Below are 18,455 nucleotides of genomic sequence, written 5' to 3'. Positions count from 1 at the left end.
TTGGACAGGGATACAAACGTTTGTATGGACAGGGATACAAACGTTTACAGGAGAGAGTCTCACAGAGGGATCAGTGCTCCAATATGCAGGCAAGACAGAGAAGGAGCCACTGCAGGCGCACCCTTGGTGAGAAAGGCAGCGGTCATGACACTGTCCTGTGGACAGCCATGTCCTGGTATCTACTCATGGTGAAGATATGCAATAGCTGAGACAAGCACTGGCAGTTCCTACTAACTTGAAGAGCAAACACGGGATGTGTCTGTACCCAAGCCCGACCCCTCAAACTGCTGAGAAGCTGGTCCAGCATCCAGGGTGCTCACTTATGCTCTTCCTTCCCCACGTGGCTGCAGGAGTTCCCAAAAGAGGAGGAACACAAGTATTGAAAAACAAATGTATTCAAAATGCACACAGTAAGAAAATTGCTTGTGAACATTGAGCCCATCCTGTCCTCCCTGAACACCTCCAGCTCAGGGCTCTTCCATTGCTACTCCCAAAACCAGCATCATGGGTACTTCACCCTCAACAAACAGGGAAGAGACGGTGTTCAGTTTAAGTGCCAGCACTCTGATCCAGCCATAAATTCCCACCTGCTGACAGCTGCACAGAGATAACACCCAGTAAGGCAGGGGAAGCTGCCTCCTTAAGGCTTCTGGATACTCTCCAGCACATACTGAAGGAGCTTTCACTGCCCATACAGATCACCACTAATATTAAAAATAACTGTTTTATTTCAGTTCTCATCTTCCTCTGCCCCCGTCTCCCGACCCTTGCAGAAACTAAGCACAAAGTCAACCCATACAGGCACTTGGGGAAATGTCAAGTGTCAGGCACAAAGGTCTGGAGCCGAGAGGCTGGCTGGTTCACAGAGAGTTGAAAGCAGTCTCAATTATCACCCAGCAGGCTGCACAGTCGCCAGAGATGGGAAAAGAGAATCCCTGAGGGTGCTTGCAATCCAAGGGGCGTGGATTAGGCAGACAAATGCTTTTCGAATGCTCCTACTCGGTCCCTCCTGCAGATGAGCCCGTAACAACTAGTGACAAACAGCAAACATGCCATCTACATGGCCAGCGATTCTCTCCCTGTTGTACTTAGCTACAAGGCAAAACAGTGAACGAAGCTGCTAAACAGACTTGACTGGGCATTTAACTACTTAACTCTGTGCTATTTACAAGGTCTTCGGCAGTTCAGCACTCCCTTAATCCGTAAGGCACAAAGCAAGCAAGAGAACGTGCAGCTTAGTCCCTCTGGATCATCATCTCTGTAGTGCTCCTGAGACGGCTGCAAAATGGAGGTCTCATCTCACAGGAGCATGTGGCAAACTCCGCTGCCAGCCTCAGAACTGCTGGACAATCAGCTTCCGCTTCACATCCCGGCTGAACCTGTTCATCTTGAACACTTCGCTGTCGTAGAAGGCAGAGAGGTTGTGGATGTTGATCTGCCGAGCCTGGGAGGAGGAGGAGGGAGGGGAGAGGTAAATGTTTATTCAAAAAAAATAAGAACCATGTCATTTGCCATAGCAGAGGACGCATAAAATTTGACAGTCGGCAATCTCTGCTCTGCTCAGCAGGAACCAGAACTGCAGTAGCAGGGGAGACTGCAGGTCAGGAGGAAAGGAGCATTGCTGAGCTGAGCTGAGCAAAAAGAGGATGCTGGCTCAGCATCTGCCTGCTCTCAGCTTGTCCTTTTACTTCCACTAGAGCTAGAAGATAACCACTATCCAAAAGCCCCTAATACCTTTCCCAGTGGGGGACAGTTTTGCACGAGATCTCTGACTGGAGGTGGTCACACCGGCAGCACCAAGCTGGTGGCTCCGGCAGTAGTTACTCTGCACATTTGATGCAAGAAGCAGAAAAGCAGCAACCCAGGAATCAAATACTGCTTTAGTGCCAAGCGAGGTCAATACATTGCGCAGAAAGGCAGAGTCAGGAGCACAGCCCCTGACCAGGATGAGGACGCAATTAAAGAGGAGGAAGGTGAGCCTCAGGAGGGATTGGTAAAGTTCATACAAACAGATTTTTCTGCTCTTTCCTTCTTCAAACACAAGTGCCAGGAAACTCATGTTCTCATTCACCTGCAAAGCACCAGCTGTACTGCAGGATTTACCACTCCAACCCCAAAGCTTTACGGGAGCCCACAAGAACTGAGGGGGAAGAATTTTGAGACTCCCAGAGAAGAGAGGAGCAGAGACAGATGAGACAGCCCTGATTCTGGGTTAAATTAACACCAGTTTTTTTCTGGTACCATAACTCAGGAAGGGAAGGTACAAGTCTGAGAACATCTCTTGTTCTGAGGCTGCACAGAACAAGCAGGAACCAACCCCAGAGAAGGCTTGTTTTAAGCCCATACCTTATCCACCAGATCCTTCTCTGGGACTTCTATAGTGTCTTGCTGGGCCCCATAGCGGTTTCTCTGGTACATCACCTGCTCTGCAACCAGCTGCTTCAGGATGAAGAGCAGTAGCTCGTTGTTGTCTCGCTTGAATGAAAGGTAACGGGAGAATGTCTGCAGGGGAGGATGAGATGAACCAAGAGGGTCAGGAACTGAGTGACTCACTGCAGGTCTCCCATGCCCAACACCCTCCTCCCACAAACGACACCACTGTCACCTGCGCCCTTAGTGTCTCTTAAGGGACTTTGGCCTTGACAAGCTGCCACCTGCACATGCAGTCAAAACACAGCCCCGTGACAGCCTCGACACTCCTCTGGCTGCTCTTATCTTCAGCAGAAATCTCTGGAGGGGCCCTGGAGCCTCTTGGGGGCTGGCAGGGCTCTGCCATGGAACTGTGCTGCTCGTGGGGGAACTGGCTGTTGGAGGGCTGGCCCTGGGGAAGGCGTAGAGCAGCTTCCCTTAACCCAGCCTGCCCTGTGCCTCCCCAGCAGACGCTCACACTTGGCTGGCTGTTTGCAGCCAAAGAGAGAGGCCACGAGTCGTCCAGACTGAGGGCAGACACTCCGAGTGGATAAATGCCAGGCTGTGGCCAGCCAAGAGCTGTTGGGAGCCAGCCCCTGTCGCTCAGAGAAACGGGCAGACTGCGCATTAAACCACAGCGAGTGCTGCCCTGTGGTTAACTGTCCCCTGAGAAGCCCTAGAAAAGATGTGAAGAAACCGCCTGCCTGCTCGGGCTCGATCACCTGGCAGCAGCAGTGGGAGTCCTGTGCCAAAATGGCAGGGAAGGCGTCAAAAAAGAAGACGAGCACGGCAGATACAGAGGCTCGGGGCGCGCTTCCTTTTCAGCCCCAACAAAAACATTGCCCCACAACAGACTAACGAAGGGCAGTCATGTAGCGGTGCCTTCAGCCTCACAATACTCCATTTACACAGGCTCAGCACCTGACCCTGCAGGACAGACCCCTGCAGAGCATGGAGGAGTCTCTTCCCACAGCCTGGGCAGTGCAAGGAGGCTGCGGTCAAACCCACAGGGTCTGGGGTGCAGCTCCAGCCTTTGGCTCTGTCGGTGCCCACCTTGCGCATGCTCCTCATGACGCTGAACTTCTGCGTGTCGATGAAGCTCTCCAGCATCACCCGGATGGCCATGTTGACATCATCTTCCACCACGTAGTCCCGGAGATGCATGCGGGCGTGAGCCTCAGCCATCCGGATCATGGACTCAATGTGACGCACGGTGATGGGGATGCTGCCAGTTGCCTAATGGGAGAGAGGAGGAAGCAACTCCTTAGTGAAGAACAAAGGACATGAGGCAAGACAGGCAGCTTCTGGCCCAGACCTACTTCACACTGTAGTGAGCTGCCCCTGGACCTCTGAGAGCTGTCTCAGGCTAAGGAGGCTGTGCCACCTGCTGGCACATTCTGCAGGGAGTGGTACAGCCTCCCCTGTTCAACGTTTTAATTCACCAGGGTGTGAGGGGATGCTATGTGGGGTCCCTCTTGCCATTGCTCAGTGCCTTTCCAGGAACAGCTGTCCCCAGTTACCTCCAGCAACTTTTAGGAGGAGTTAAAGAAACAGCCAATTAAAAAGAAGAGACATACTTTTCCCAAGCTCAAAAAAAATCTCTCTCTGACCTCAACAAATTCCTCTTCCACTCAGAGAAGATGAAACAAGCCTGAGAGATCCCATGGAAAAAAGAGAAGGGCATTTCTACACAGAATGGCTCCCTGTAGCATATGACCCAGACCCAGGAGTGTATGGGTCTGAGCAAATGCAAGTATTTCCTGTGGGCCTGTCAGACTGGGTGACAATAAGAGGACTTTGCTGTGCCAGGCACTAGTACACATGTCCAGCCCATCAGTCCACAGATCACCAACAGGCAAGACTCTGCATTTAGATGAAGAATCATCTGTTCAGCAGACACTGCAGGATCTGCCTGTCTCTCACAAAACAGTGGCTCAGACTTTTGTGATGGGAACGGCAAGAATGTGTCAACATATGCTGGAGCAGTCTCCGGCTGATTTGCGGTCTAGATACATACTTCTTCCTCCCTTTCCTCAGTATTCTCACCATAGACTCTTTCCTGAGGTCACTGTACATCCGGGCCACCTTGTCCTGGTCCATCTGGTTGAGTTTGGGGTGGACCTTCTCTTTGGCATAGATGATATATTTCCTCAGGATCTCCTGGGGAATGGGTTCAACCCCGTATGTGCTGGGAAGAACGACCTCATTGGCGTCCCCATTCACTGCCTCCTTGTTACCTGGGTGGTGCTTGACATGGCTGCCAACAACAAACCGGGCAAGCATTTCATCCTGCAAGAGAGCAGTGGAGTAACAGACACTGAAGACTCTCCCTGGATAGCAAACTCAGTGGGCAACTGCAGCTGAGCATCCCAACAGCAGCATCACAAGCCAAGCACAAGCTCAGATTCATAGCACAGACTGTACCTGCACAGGGTCCACTGTGTCTCTCACCACACACAGGATATCAAATCGAGAGATGATGGGCTCTGTCAGGTCTACGTTCTCTGAGAACGTTAACGATGGATCGTATCGCCCACCTAGATCATGGAGACAAACCTCAGAGTCAAACACAGGCTCCAGGGCTGAAGCTTTGAAGCAAGTACAGAAAGACTTTACTGCTCGCTTCATCTGAAGAAACCAGGCAGAGGGAGGGGAGGCTGTGCCACACTTCTCCTAACAGCAGGACTGATGCTGGAGGCCTGATATGGTCCTGTGGTCTCTCAGCACTTACCTATGGGATTAGCAGCAGCAATAATGGTGCAGCGGGCTTGCAGGGATGTGACAATGCCTGCCTTGGAGATGGAAATGCTTTGCTGCTCCATGGCTTCATGGATGCTAGTCCTATCTTGATCATTCATCTATGAGAAAGTAAGAATGACTCAAAAACTGAATCTGTGTCTATACCCATCGCCCAACACACCAAGGGGAATCAGCTCCTGATGCTCTGAAACTGCACTACGGACCAGGAAGGACCTAACCAAACCACAGAAATCTTGGTCAGCTGGGAGATGGCATCATGAGTTACAGTGTCTCCTCATCACAGAGGTTACAGCCAGTCCCTCCACAGCTAATCCTTCCCACAGAGATGAAGCTGGGCCTCACCTTGTCAAATTCATCGATCAGGCAGACACCTCTGTCAGCCAGTACAAGGGCTCCTGCCTCCAAAGTCCACTCCTTGCTGACTGGGTGCCTCTGGACGTAGGCTGTGAGGCCCACAGCAGAAGCACCCTGGCCAGTGGTGAAGATTGCTCTGCTAGACGCCTTCTCTATGTATTTAAGAAACTGTGATTTTGCAGTACCGGGGTCTCCGCACAGCAGCACATTGATGTCACCACGGACTTTGTGTTTGCCACCTACAACAGTAATGGGAGAGGCATGTTGGCAGCTGAGTGCATGGCTTGATAGCAACCCTGCCTTTAACACCACAAAGCTGAAGGGAAGGCACTGAGGCAGGGAAAACACTTTACAGGGAAGTTGAGGGAAAAGAAAGTCAGCTTTGTAGGCAGTCACATGGGTAAAACGGCATGTGCTGACCACATCCTTCTAAGAAGGAGATGATAACAAATCAAACACCAAAAGGTCAAACCTCTGAAGGGGCATCAGACATGACCTCCTAGAGGAGGAGGAGGGATTAAAGCCTTTCCCAGGTTTGCAGCAAGAGCTGTTTTCAGTCTTAGTGTTTCTACTGTCACACCAGAGTTTTCAGTGTGATAAAAGCAGCCACTTCCATCACAGACATCCCTCAGCCTGTTACCGCGTCTGTCACCAAGACACACAGACAACCCTAACCATTCTCATTGCAAGAGCGCACGCAAACTCAGATCCATTTGCTTTCAGCTGAGTGAAGCAGCCACACGTAGTACAAGTGACACCCACCTGGGTTTTTGGGCTCTCCACCAAAGAGAGCTAAAGCCAAGCCCCTCTTGATATCTTCATGCCCGTAAATCGATGGCGCAATGCTGGCAAAAATCTGAAAGGAAAACCAGGAGTTGTCCAGGAAATGCCATTTTGCAGTCTGGGCAGAATTTGGCATGGAAATCAGCAAGGGGCTGTATCTACAGTTATCCTTACAATACTGCTGTCTTTGAAGAGTCTTCTATTGTCTATGGTGAGGGGCTTTTTCCAAGACAACAACCCACCCAGAGTCCCCTAAAGGTGCTTCACAAAAACGGAACTGTTGAGGCATGGCAGATAGTGTAGTCTGGTGCTGAAAGCTGCTGTCACTGTCCCCACACTCTTGTTGTACACAAAGCACACCGCAGTGGCTGTTATCAGCTGTTGCAAAGCTAGAGACCTTGATTTGAGACTTACTCACTGCACGTGATAGTAGTTGGATGGGCTACACTGCACACGAATTGTCATCATGGTCAAATGTTGTGAACAACTGGCTTATTTTCTCAAGGCTATTCTGATAGCAGCCTGATGTTGCAGACTACTGACATTAAAACAGCCCTGGCTCCACTGAAGCTGTTCCACACACTGGGAATCACAGTCAATATAAAAAACCAGCATGACCAAGGCAACAGAGCGAACTTCCCCTATTACAGAGCTTAAATCTGACCCAAGTGAGGCTGAACATGCACCAAATCCAGGAGCTTTGTTCTTTCCAGTATTGGATTCAGGTCTTCGCATGCAGAGAGAAGCAAAGCTAAGATCTCTACCACGACTTAAGCTAAGTAATGACATCCCCTTAAAGGAACTGGAGATGCAAGCATTGACCCCTCAGAACACTGCCCCCCACTTTGCTTTCAAGATATCTCACCATTGTTTTGTCCCCCCATATAAGCAGTGTCTGAGTAACTCTCATTTGTCTTCCAGCCCTGTTGTGATGGGGAAGGCTCAGGGAAGGAAGGGGAGAAACAGAAAATGTGACCTTCAAGTGTACAGGGAGTTTCTTATTCACCTCCTTCCTATAACTCACTCTCATCAACAGCTGTCTGAGAGCTACAGAAGACCAGAACACCATTCAGAGGGATCTGGGATTTCTAAAAGTTTCTTTAACCACTGTTTAGCCATCTGACACCTTTCACCCCTTTCTGATCTGACAGCAAGCTATCAACAGGAAAAGAAAAGATGTCTGAGGCTGACCCACCTTCTCCCCAATTTGTTCATCCTTGGACAGACCCACAATCACTTTCACATCTTCATCAGTCAGTTCTCCAATAGCCAGCTTGTTGTCCTTCTTGGCAATGTGGTTGGCCAGGATCACCGTCGCAAACACTGGAAACCCGTTGGCAGTGTTCAAGGAGCCGTCATAGTTGTTGTGGTAGATCCCTGTCAGCTCCTGGGATCCAGAGGATGGTATGTCAGTGCCTGCCCAGTACAAAACAGCCCCCTCTCCATTTTAAGATACCAGTCTCAAAAGTAGCTGCCCAAATGCATCTGAGGACACATCCCTCCTCACATCCCCACAGATGTTCCCATGATGTCATCGTCAAGAGTTTAAAAATGCTCTGTGCTCACCCTATACTTGAGTTCATCAATGTACTCACAATCTCATCCCCTGGCTTGCAGCTGTCAACCAGATCGGCGAGGAGAATGGCATCCTTGGAGCGGGGCAGCCTGCCAGCAGCGACCTTCCCAGGGCTCTCCTGGATTTTGATGCGCTGATAGTTCTGATAGACTGTCTGCAGAAATAAAATAAAAGTTATCCAGCAAATCTGGTGGGCATCAGCACAGCCGATGCTTTTCAAAGGCACCTCACCAGAGAAGGCCCATTCGAAGATTTACTATACTTTGGTTAGAAAACTATGGGCATGGGAAGATGGAGTTGTGAAGAGTTAATACCAGGGTGTGATAGACAACTATGGGGACAGGAAAGCACTTTGCCACATCTCATCACTGTGTTTCAGCCACCACAGTGTTTGGCTGCCCAAATCCTGGACCAGTTCCTGGGAGGAGGATGCTCCACTTGACACGGTTAAAGATATCAAAGCAAAGAATGAAAGTCAGAAGCTCCACATCAATGATTTTGCTACTGTCCTCTAGTTTCCTTAGCTGGCAGATCAGGAAACACTGACCTAACTTGGGAAGGAGGAGAGCTGGACAGTCTGTGTCTGCACTTCTACAATATGGATACGTAACTGCACACCACAGAGATAACTGCAGCAAAAGATTCAGCCCGAAGACTTAAAATGAAGCAGTAAATTATTTTTGGCTGCTGAATTGGGCAGGTTCAAGTCAAGAGCTCAAATAGACAAGATCTATCTTCACAGATCCCTGGATATAGTAGTAGACCCCTCTCCTGGCACCAATCCTGTTCGAAGGGTGGAAGCCAAGGCAGGGCCGGGAGGAACAGGCAGTGCCACAGCCTGGGCAAGATGAGCAGACAGCCCCGTCCAGACAAGCACATCTCTCACCTCTTCCATGTTGATTTCAAAGGGGCCAAGAGACTGACACTCTGGACAGGAACCAGGTTTCACCTCCTGGTTCTGGGACTGGAAAAAGGGTCCCAGGACGAAGCTGCACTTGCTGCAATTGTATTTGACCATGCTGAGCTGAGGCAGGACCCCCGTGCAACTTGTCACCACTCCGCTGGTCCGGATCAACTGATTCAAGTGCAGTTGCCTGAGGAAAGACACAGTGCTGCTGGATGCCTGCAAGGCACAGAAGGCAGAACACTCTACAGAAATATTCTTGCTACAAGGCACAACTCCCAAAGGCGTAGTAAGAAACAGTTATCAGTAGGAGTTTTCTTGCAGGGTCTGTGTTTTACCTTTGGGGACATCAGAAGTTCATCCCTTAATCTGACTTTTTTTCTGTAATAAGCCCAGTCATCCTGTTAGACTTATCCAGAGCTTTAGCTTGCAGACTAGTTCTCCTGAGCACCCCAAAGCCTCCTACAGCTCCTGAGCCCCCACAGCCATGGCTGGTAATTCTGCTGCTTACCTCAGCGACCGAAGCTCTTCCAACAGAGGGAGGTGGGAGATACGGACGTGGATCTCCTGAGCAATACGATCATATTTGGGGTACATGGCCAACACCACTTCTTTGGCTGCTTCATCAAAGATCTTCAGCATTTCTGCTGGGGCCTCAGGCAGAAAGTAGGCGAGGACATGTCCTGGGCTGCCAGATCCTCGTAGTTCACCACCAGACTCTCTCTGTTCTCTTAAGAAAAAACATGGGGTGAATTGTATTTCAACATGCTTGCTCCCCAAGGACTCTGCAGAAGATAAGCCAGAACAGACAGCCTGTATCCTGCAGGCTGCAGTTTGCAGATGTTTGCACCTTCCCTGAAAATGTTTAGAGGGTCAACAACTTGAAAATGGGTGGAAAACTCTTTTTAATTTATTCTCTGACAAATTCATCAGTACCAAACTTGTGATTGCTCCTCTCCAGTTCAGCACAGATACTTCCCAGGATCAGTGTTGCTGAGGCTCAAAGCCTCAGCCCAACACAAACTCTCCCACAGACGTCCAAGAAACAGAAGTTAACAGGAGAGAGACAACTATGCTGAATGGCTGGCAAAAACCTTCTGTGTCTTATGTTCCTGCAAAGGGACAAGATAAATGCCTTTTATTTCTAGCTCTATAACACTGACAGATTCACTACTCGAGCTTCTGCAGCTTCTGCATCAATATAAAGAAGAAACACAAACAGCTGCACTTACATGACCTGTTCCTAGGATGTGACAATTTTCTGCTTCTGAAATTTATCAATGACAGCCTTAACGATGCTTCTTTCTGGCAGTGCCTAGCAGAAACAAGGCTGCAACACTGACATGGTTTTCCAAGTCACAAGGTCTATTTGGTTCCTCTCACTGGATAATCCAGTTTCCAGTGTGAGAAAGTAATGGCACACACAGCAAAGCAATGTTGTCTCTTTCAGATCGCAAGCTTGCCGACCACAGTCTGCTGCCCCACATATTCTTTTGCTAGCATTTCTACAATATGAATATTAATGAGCAGCAGACACCAGCGGCTTCTAATTAGTTAGCCAGAATCAAAGAAGATAGTAGACGTGTTTCCATTATTCATTTATCTCCATCAGCCATCTGAGTCTCTTAAAGTGCTGACTCTCAATGTCTGGGACAAACAAGGCAGGCAGAAAAATCCACCTATGGACTGCAACTACAGTGACCTACATAAAGAGGAGAGAGCCTCTAATCACCCAACCTTACCTTTGCACATGTCACTGATCCTCTCCTTGAAGACATTATGCCCATGGTCATCCACATGGGTTTTCAAGAAGTTCTTGAAGCGGTGTGGTAGATCTCAAGCCGGGGAGCTGCCATGGAAACCCACTCCCTCACTGAATGCCCTTTCATGTCTTCCAGATTCTCAATGCTCTCAATCATGTCTTCATCTTCCTCTTCCATTGCCTTCGGCAGCCGTTCTGCCCAGCCGCCCTCTTCCGTGAAGGACGATCTTCCATCTTCATCGTCACTATCTAAAGGTTTGGGAGGAAAGATTGGTTAAAGATTTGGGATTTTCCATTCCCAGCCTTTGGACTGCACAGGCTTGTGGAAGCAAAGACATCAGAGCCTGGGACATAATCAGAACCATCCTAGGCCCAGGCTAAATCCAGTTCTAGCCTGGCTCCTACATATTCCACAATGTAGCTAAGGACTTATGGGGATGAATAAGATTCGTATGCAAAAGCACACAGTCATGTCCATTGATGCACTGAGGGAGGAAAGCCAAGGAATGGGCTTCTAAGTGCAAAAGGCCCTCCCATCTAGCCCACAAAAGTTTCTATAGGAACACCAACCCAAACAAACTCCATAGCATATGCTCAGTAGAATCTCCAACCCTTGCTACAGGCCCAGGATCTTGACTTTGTTTCAGCAATCAACATGTAACCATAAGAACACACCAAACGAGCTCGTAGGAAGCCCAAATTAAAAACACGATGAACTGGGGAGTCCAGCCAAGCCCATAGCCAGAGATTTCACTAAGGGTCCAAATACAGTGGAGCTCCAGGGACCTCCCTGCTACTCTGAGGATGAGAGTCCAGCTCCCCCATAAGTGCTGGCTTACAGCCAACCACACGGAGATCAGCAGCCCACTTGGTACAGCTCATCTGCACCTACCGTAAAGCAGCCCCCTCCTCATGCGGCCCATGCCCTGCTCCAGCTCGCGGTCTCGCTGTCTCATTACTCGCTCTGCAGCTTCCCGCTGGCTGGCGGTCAGCTCCTCCACATCTTCATCATCCAAAGCCAGGCCCTCTGCTTCGTAGACATCCAGCTCGGGGATGGGCGGTAGTCCCTAGCGCGCACACACAGAACATTGAATCAGGCCAGGCTCCAGAAAGCATTTTCTCCAGCCCTTCTCTGGATACTGCTGGGTAAGTGTCAGGACAGTTGTTCTGCAACAAGACACTTCACAACAAGCCCTGCAGTACAAAGGCTCCAGCAGCACGGTTATGAATGCCGGCATTCAAGCCTTTGTATTGTAAAGTTCACGAGCTTGCCGGCAGGCCTGGCTGAGTAAAAAAAGCACTAAAATTTGAGCCTGCAGGCGTAAGGAGCTGGGCTGGATGCACATCACACAGCCAGGGGAGCCTGGTTTACCCACACTGGATCATGATGGCACTTTACTGCCAGCTTGCAATTTGCTCAGTTCCTCCAGGACCTCAAATATTTGACATCATGCTCTGACCTTTATCCACTGTTCAGCAGCTCTTCGGCCCCCTCGCCCCAGCTACCAGCACAGCAGAGGGACCCCACCACGGCTAAGAGCCCCCCCATGTCGCTGCCTGCACTGACGTCCTGTTAGCAAAACCCCATCCCCAGAAGCTGGCTCCCGCCACCTTCCTTACCTTTCCATCCCTTCCCCGATGAGCTCTTCTCCTTCTTCCTCCTCTTCGGGGAGCCCCTGGGTCCCCAGAAGCCCTTCGGACTCATCCTCGAAGGGGGGCAGGTCCCGGCCGGGGCTGGACGTGAAGGCATCGCCCCGGCGTGAGCTGCGCACGGGGCTGGTGGCCGCCGCCTGCGACTCGGAGGAGTCCTGCAAGGACAGGAGGGAGAGGGTGAGGGCCGGGCTCCGGGGCACCCTCCTCCCCGGCACGGGGCCGCGGGGGAGAAGAGGAGGCAGAGCGTCCCGGAGCCTCTGCAAGGGGGGCGGCGGTCAGGAGGCAGCCACGGATCGTCGATGAGTTCTCCTTCCCGACGGAGAAAAGATTAAAACAATCAGCCCTGCCTGCAAACGACAAGGGAAACGCATGGGAGAGCGGGGGGAAACTCATTCCTCCGAGCCCAGAGCGCCGGAGGGGAGCGGAAGGGCTCCGATCCACCCCCGGCGCAGGGCTCTCCTCTCCGGCGCAGGGCGCATGGGAAACTCCCCACGGCATTTCGGCTGTCCCCGGCCAGCGCGCTCCCAGTCCGGTGTCGCCCCCCCGCCAGAGCTCCTCTGGACCCCGCGCGACCGTGACCGCAGCGCCAAACGCCCGCGGCGGGGAGGAACCGGGGTCCGCGCCCCGACTCGCTCCGCTCCGCTGCCCGGCCCGGCCGCTCACCGCCATCGCCTCTTCCTGCCCGGCCGGATTCCGCGCGAAAACAGACCCACGTGGTCAGCAAAAGCGCGCGAAAGCTCATGAATAATGGATAGCCGCGCGGTGGGCCCCGCCCCGCCGCGTGAACACGGATGAAGCGCCGGGCGGGGCGTCCTGCCCCCCCTCCCCTGGCAATTTTGGCAGCGTTTGGGCATTGCCCTCTGGGCTCGAGGGTTCCCCTTCTGCCGGGAACGCGAGTTACGGGAGAGATCCCGCTGCGAATCCCTGTGTCCTGCCTCTTCTGCAGCTCAAATCAGGTCTGGCTCGACCAGGTTTGCCGCTGACCCACGGGAGACCCCCGTGAATCACCTTTATTTGGGTTCGCAGTAAAGCTGCAAGAGGTGGGAAGGGGGTTGTGGCGTTTGGGTATTTTTGGTGTAAGTCTGTATTTAAGAACAGCACAGGAGCTGATCAGAGCTGTAGGAGGAAAAGACACCTCTGTCTCTGCAGCTGCTCGGCGCCACGAGCGATGCCGTTTAGGAGAGGAAATGAAGAAGAACCCGTGTCCCATAGAAACTGGAAGAGGAATTTGGAGAGACAAAGCGAGCAATGGGCTGATGTTTGGCAAGGAGGTGAAACACTTCCGTTCCAGGCCACAGGCTCTTGCATAATGGCAGGTGGTTTGGATTTTGGAGATCTGCCTTCTCTGAAGGGTTTCTCACCGCTCTTCAGCATCAGGCTATTTCTACTCTTGGCTGCAGTCAGATGTGGGACAGTAACCCTGAAACAGGAGACACCAGAAGCAAAAGTGACTAAAGAGGCAGCTGACACTCATAGACCTGAAATGGCTCTTCCAGGAGCTTGGCTGGAGGATTCAGCCCAGTACAAATACAGCAAAGCAGGAGCATCGTGAAACAAATAGGAGAGTGGCTCATCCTCGTCTCTGTGGCACATGATGGGGAGCTGGCTGGTGCTCGGAGTGCATCAGGCACAGGGACCCCGCAGAAATGCCCCCACCTGTAGGGTGCTAGAGACCACCATGGCTTAAAGGCAGGCCTGGACCTGCGTAAGGTGGTGCTTTCTGACAAGGCCCAGGTGACGCACTGTGATGAACTGGTCTCACCACAGGGTGCCACTGTCTCTCCAGGCACTGGACGGCTGGATGGACAGCTTTTCTGCCTGTCCTTCCCAGAAGACCATGGATCCATGTCCATGTTTTTTTTTTTTCCACTGCTCTCTGAGTGCAGGCTACAAGCGGTCCTATGCCTGAGCTGGGGTGCTCAGTCTCTGAGAAGAGCTGAGGTTGGGCAGCATAAAACCATCCCTAAAATCAGGTGGCCATCATGCATGGGACAAGACTTCTGCTGCGCTAGAGACCATGCACTGGGGCATGTGAGAGGGGCTTAGATGCAGATAGAGCCCTGGACAGCTCGCTGGGGTGAACACAGCTGAGCACCAAAACTCCTGACTCTATCGACACATGCCACTAGGATTTGCGACTGGTGGCTTACAGCACAGGAGGAGTCCTGAATTTCCTGTGAAAGCTGGGAGAGACGCAGGGAGTACAGCCCAGGTGGTATCCTGTGGTGCAAATTTACGCCCAGCACTAGAAATCAGTAGATTGGCAGAGCAGCTCTGAAACCAGGACAGGCACATCTGTCACTGCACTTGCTCAGTACCTGAACAGCAAAGCAGTTTCAGATGAGAAGTAATATCCTGTCCTGTAGACTGATCTAATAAAAGCTGAAGGAGTATTTAGAGAGATAAAATGTCCTACAAGAGTGGAATTGTTGATGACACAAGGGTGTAATGCTGCTGTTGTGGTTTAGCCCAGCCGGCAACTAAATGCCACACAGCTGCTCGCTCACGTTTCCCCATCCCCAGGGAATGGGGAAGATAATTAAAAGGGAAAAGGGAAGGAGACCCATGGGTTGAGATAAAAACAATTTTAAAATAATATTAATATATGAATATATGTACATGTTTTATAATCATAATATATATACAAACAAGTGATGCAGAGTGTAATTGCTCACCATCCGGTGACTAACGCCTGTCCTGTCCCATCCTGGCAAACGATCCCGAAACAGGTAAATCCCAACACCGCAATCCCAGATGAGTGAGAAGCCTGAAAAGAGAACGAGAGACCGAGCGTGCTCTGAGAGCCTGAGCGTGAAGAGTCCCCAGAAGAGCGAAGGCACTTCTTTCCAGTCAACCCTCATCCATATACAGGATGTTGCATGATATGGAATACTTCATTGGCCAGTTTGGCCCTCAATTCTAAGTTGAAGTTCAAATCATAAGGGGAGTTGTGGTCCCTTTGTGCCAGCTGTGCTCTCCCCTGCCCAGCCTGCTGTGCTCCTGCACACTGGCAAAACGTGGGAAGCCAAAAAGTCCTTGATGTCTCAGCACCAACTATAAACATCAGTGCTCTATCAACATTCTTCTCATAGCGAATCCCAGACTGAAACCGAAACACAGCTCTTCTAGCTGCTAAAAAGAGAAACTAACCCCGTTCCAGTCAAAACCAAGACAGCTGTCCTGGAAACCATGACTGTACCTTCTGCCACTGAAGCCTGGCAAGCCAGGTGAACTTGCCAAAGGACAGCAGATTGCAGCAGGTACAGCCCCAAGTGCCAGCTTTCTTTGGGGCCCTCAAGGTTATACCAAGGCTGCTAAATATCACCTCTTGCCTTGCTTCAGCCTGGCAACAGCAAGTGACACAGCAAGGACAAGGGGAGCGAGTCCCAACATCTTTATGCACTGGACAGAGGAGATGACACAGAGAGCAGCGATTCTCAGATGAAGTGGGAGGACGTGTGCAGTTAAGGTGATGAGGCAGTTCTTGGAAGTGGGAAGAGCAGAGTTATGTTTGCACGCACCATTTTGGGGATGAAAAGCATGGCTTAGTAATACAAGGAACCTAAGCATGCATTCCCCACCTCCTCTGTGTCACGTAAGCAGTGAGGAAGGCAGGATCTAAAGCGTCATGGTCTTTGCGGAGGCACCCAGCAGTCTTCTGCCTGAGAAAACACCTTTTGGATCTGGTGTCCCAAGTGCTGGGCTCTAGCCTCACAGTGAATCAGATGGAAAGAGCAGGTGGATTGGAAAGCAAAATCTCTCCTTCTGACAGTTATGTGGGAGGCAACATGTCAACTAGTTAGCGCCTGAGGCTACAAGTGAGAAAGACATGGATTTTACTCCTGGCTCTGTTGCAGCAAGGCAGCAGCACTCCACCTCTCTTTAAACAGAAATGTCCCTCCTATAACTTGGAGATGTTGGTGCCTGGTGAGCCTTTGAGCTTGGATCCATAAATAGAACATGTCAAAATACTGCAACATATCATTAACCTGAATGACAGTGAGACAAGCTAAGGACCAGCTTCTCCAGACGTCATTGCACAGGCATGACACCAGCATAAAAATCTCGTTCACTTCAGTGGAAATCAGAGGAATAGGGCTGAGGCGGCAACGCAGTCTCAGAGTACGTCCCCTTCATGAGGCTTGCTGCAGCAAAGCTGGAAAATTAAACCTGAAAAGAGGATCAAGCAGACTTAAGTGAGAAAGATGTATGTGTGGGTGGGCCCGAACACTCTGGGTGCAGTTTGCTAGAGCAGGGCATGAAACTTGATCAATATAGGGATCTTCTAAAGAGACATGGGCCTTGTAGAGCGAATTTCAGCTTAGCAAAAGCCTTGAATTCCTGTAGAAGCAATGCCTAGAGCCCCAGGTAGGAAACCACGCCAGAGCTTATCCTCCAGCCCTTGAGATGACTCAGATAACAAGCATCCCCCTTGAAACTCTGGTCACAGTCAGACAAGACTGCCAAGAGTGACCTGCTGATATTTAGCCAGTTATTTCCTTTAATTTTCTTTTTAAATCTTGGCTCATTTGTCCCAGTTATTCCTTGTTTACTCTACTAAGCTTTTCTTTTCTCTGTCTGGTATTTGCACCTCCAAATCCTGCTAATTATTTATCATGTTTCCCTTTAGCTGCCATCACCCAAGCTATGCCAGGTTAGTTCTGTCAGCTTTAAATTTTCCTTAAAAGCTGAGCTCTCCAGCTTGCTAGTCATTCTCTCCTGCGGGGACTTGATTGTAAGATCCAGTCTATGGAAGAAAGTTATTAACTCCCCTGCCTTCCAATCAGTAATTCCTCTACAGAATTGTCCCATCCGTTTCAGGACAGGCTCGGGGAGGCGGCCCAGCGCCCCGGCGGTGACAGCTGCCGCCCAAGATAAGGCCAGACCGCCATCTGCTCTCCGTCGCGCCGGCGGACGCACGGGACAGAGCACCTTTAAAGCGCGGCAGACACGCCACGCCCCGTTGCGAGTCCCCCGCCTCCCGCCCCGTCCCATTGGCTCTTGGCGCTATTTCTTTTGGCCCCTTTGACAGCACCTTCCTCCGCTTGGTCTCTGATTGGCCCAAGCGGCGCGCCTCTTAGGGACCCTCTCTCAATAGCACCGCTGGGCCCGACCGAAAGGCAACGGCCCGTCTGCTCTGGCTCTGGCTCTGGCGGCCGCGTCCCTGAGCGAGCTCTTCAGCGACACTCCCTGGCTGAGGGAAGCAGCGGGACCGCGGCCTGCGATGGCGGGGCTGGGCCCCACGCCGACTGAGCGCCGCCGCCGCTGGGGAGGCAGCGCCGGGCGGGCCGGGTAGGAGCGGGGCTCACGGGGAGGGGCGCCGGGGTTCCTCACCCCGCGGCGGCGGGGCCTGCCCCACGGCGCGGCTGGGCTGTAGGGGGGCCGCGGCCCGCTGAGGCGAGCGGCGGGGCCGCCGGGCTCCGGCAGCCGCCCCCGGCGGAGAGGGGAGCCCGAGCGCACCCGCCGGGCTTCAGCAGCCCGCGCCTCGGTGCCCAGCTGCCCTGTTTGTGCGTGTCGGGAATTCTGCGGGAAAAAAGCCTCGCGCCTTGCCTGGGGCGCTGGCGGTTCTTCGGGTGCAGTCGGGACCGGCCCGGAGGGCACCGGTGGCCGCGTCGCTCGCGGGGTTTCTGCCCTTCACCAACACCTCAGCGGGTCCCTGGGAGGCAGCTTGTGCCTCCTTGTGCAGCCCGGGAGCGTCCGGAGGCGCCTTTGCCCAGCCGAAAGGGTAGAAAGTAACTTAGAATTTTCTCCGTCTCTCCGGTTCCTTTAGTAGCTTCTGAAACCGGCAGCGCTGCCTTGCCAGCGTGGAGCGAAGTGACCTGTGCTGGTACTTTGCTTCACTTGCCCCTTTCTCGGTTGTCGACTGTGCACCCGCCTTGTAGAGGAAAAGAAACCAAAACCAAACAAACAGCAAAAAACCTAGGATACTGGTTTCTGAAAGACATCCCTGAACTGGGGTTTCTCTGTCTGATGGATTATTGTTGGTACTTCTGCTTTTGGCATTTTTACTTTTGCTTTTGGTATTTTTGTCTTTTTTTTTTTTTTTTTTTTTTTTTGCGTTACGGTTCTGTTCCTTTAAGTTGAGATCCAAACGAGATGTGGGGATGAAGCTTGGAGAAACGAGAGGTCCCTATCACTGGTGCAAAGTCCCTGTCGTGTGAGTTCTAAGGGTGAAACGAAAAATGCAACTCTTGTGACCAAGAGTGAGGTTGGAAGAGCCGTCTTAAAAAGGAAGTGAAGAAAAAAAAGGCATT

At 51.6% G+C, this 18,455-nt stretch overlaps 1 protein-coding gene across 1 annotated transcript; it reads right to left on the bottom strand.

The window, feature by feature from the left end:
• Window positions 1–1,302: 1,302 nt before the first annotated feature.
• Window positions 1,303–12,870, bottom strand: MCM2 (minichromosome maintenance complex component 2). Its single transcript, XM_086619263.1, is given in 19 exon segments — window positions 1,303–1,444; window positions 2,347–2,502; window positions 3,463–3,645; window positions 4,456–4,698; window positions 4,834–4,946; window positions 5,141–5,267; window positions 5,512–5,762; window positions 6,286–6,379; window positions 7,502–7,693; window positions 7,902–8,036; window positions 8,769–8,976; window positions 9,298–9,469; window positions 9,472–9,516; window positions 10,529–10,613; window positions 10,616–10,797; window positions 11,441–11,602; window positions 11,605–11,615; window positions 12,169–12,356; window positions 12,865–12,870. Coding segments are annotated over 19 exon segments (2,664 nt in total). The 3' UTR covers window positions 1,303–1,333.
• Window positions 12,871–18,455: the final 5,585 nt, after the last annotated feature.

Source organism: Tauraco erythrolophus, chromosome 12 (genome assembly GCF_009769465.1).
Source record: "Tauraco erythrolophus isolate bTauEry1 chromosome 12, bTauEry1.pri, whole genome shotgun sequence".
Lineage (NCBI taxonomy): Eukaryota > Metazoa > Chordata > Aves > Musophagiformes > Musophagidae > Tauraco > Tauraco erythrolophus.
Note: the sequence above shows the minus strand (reverse complement) of the source record. Positions and strands in the feature narration are given on the sequence as shown.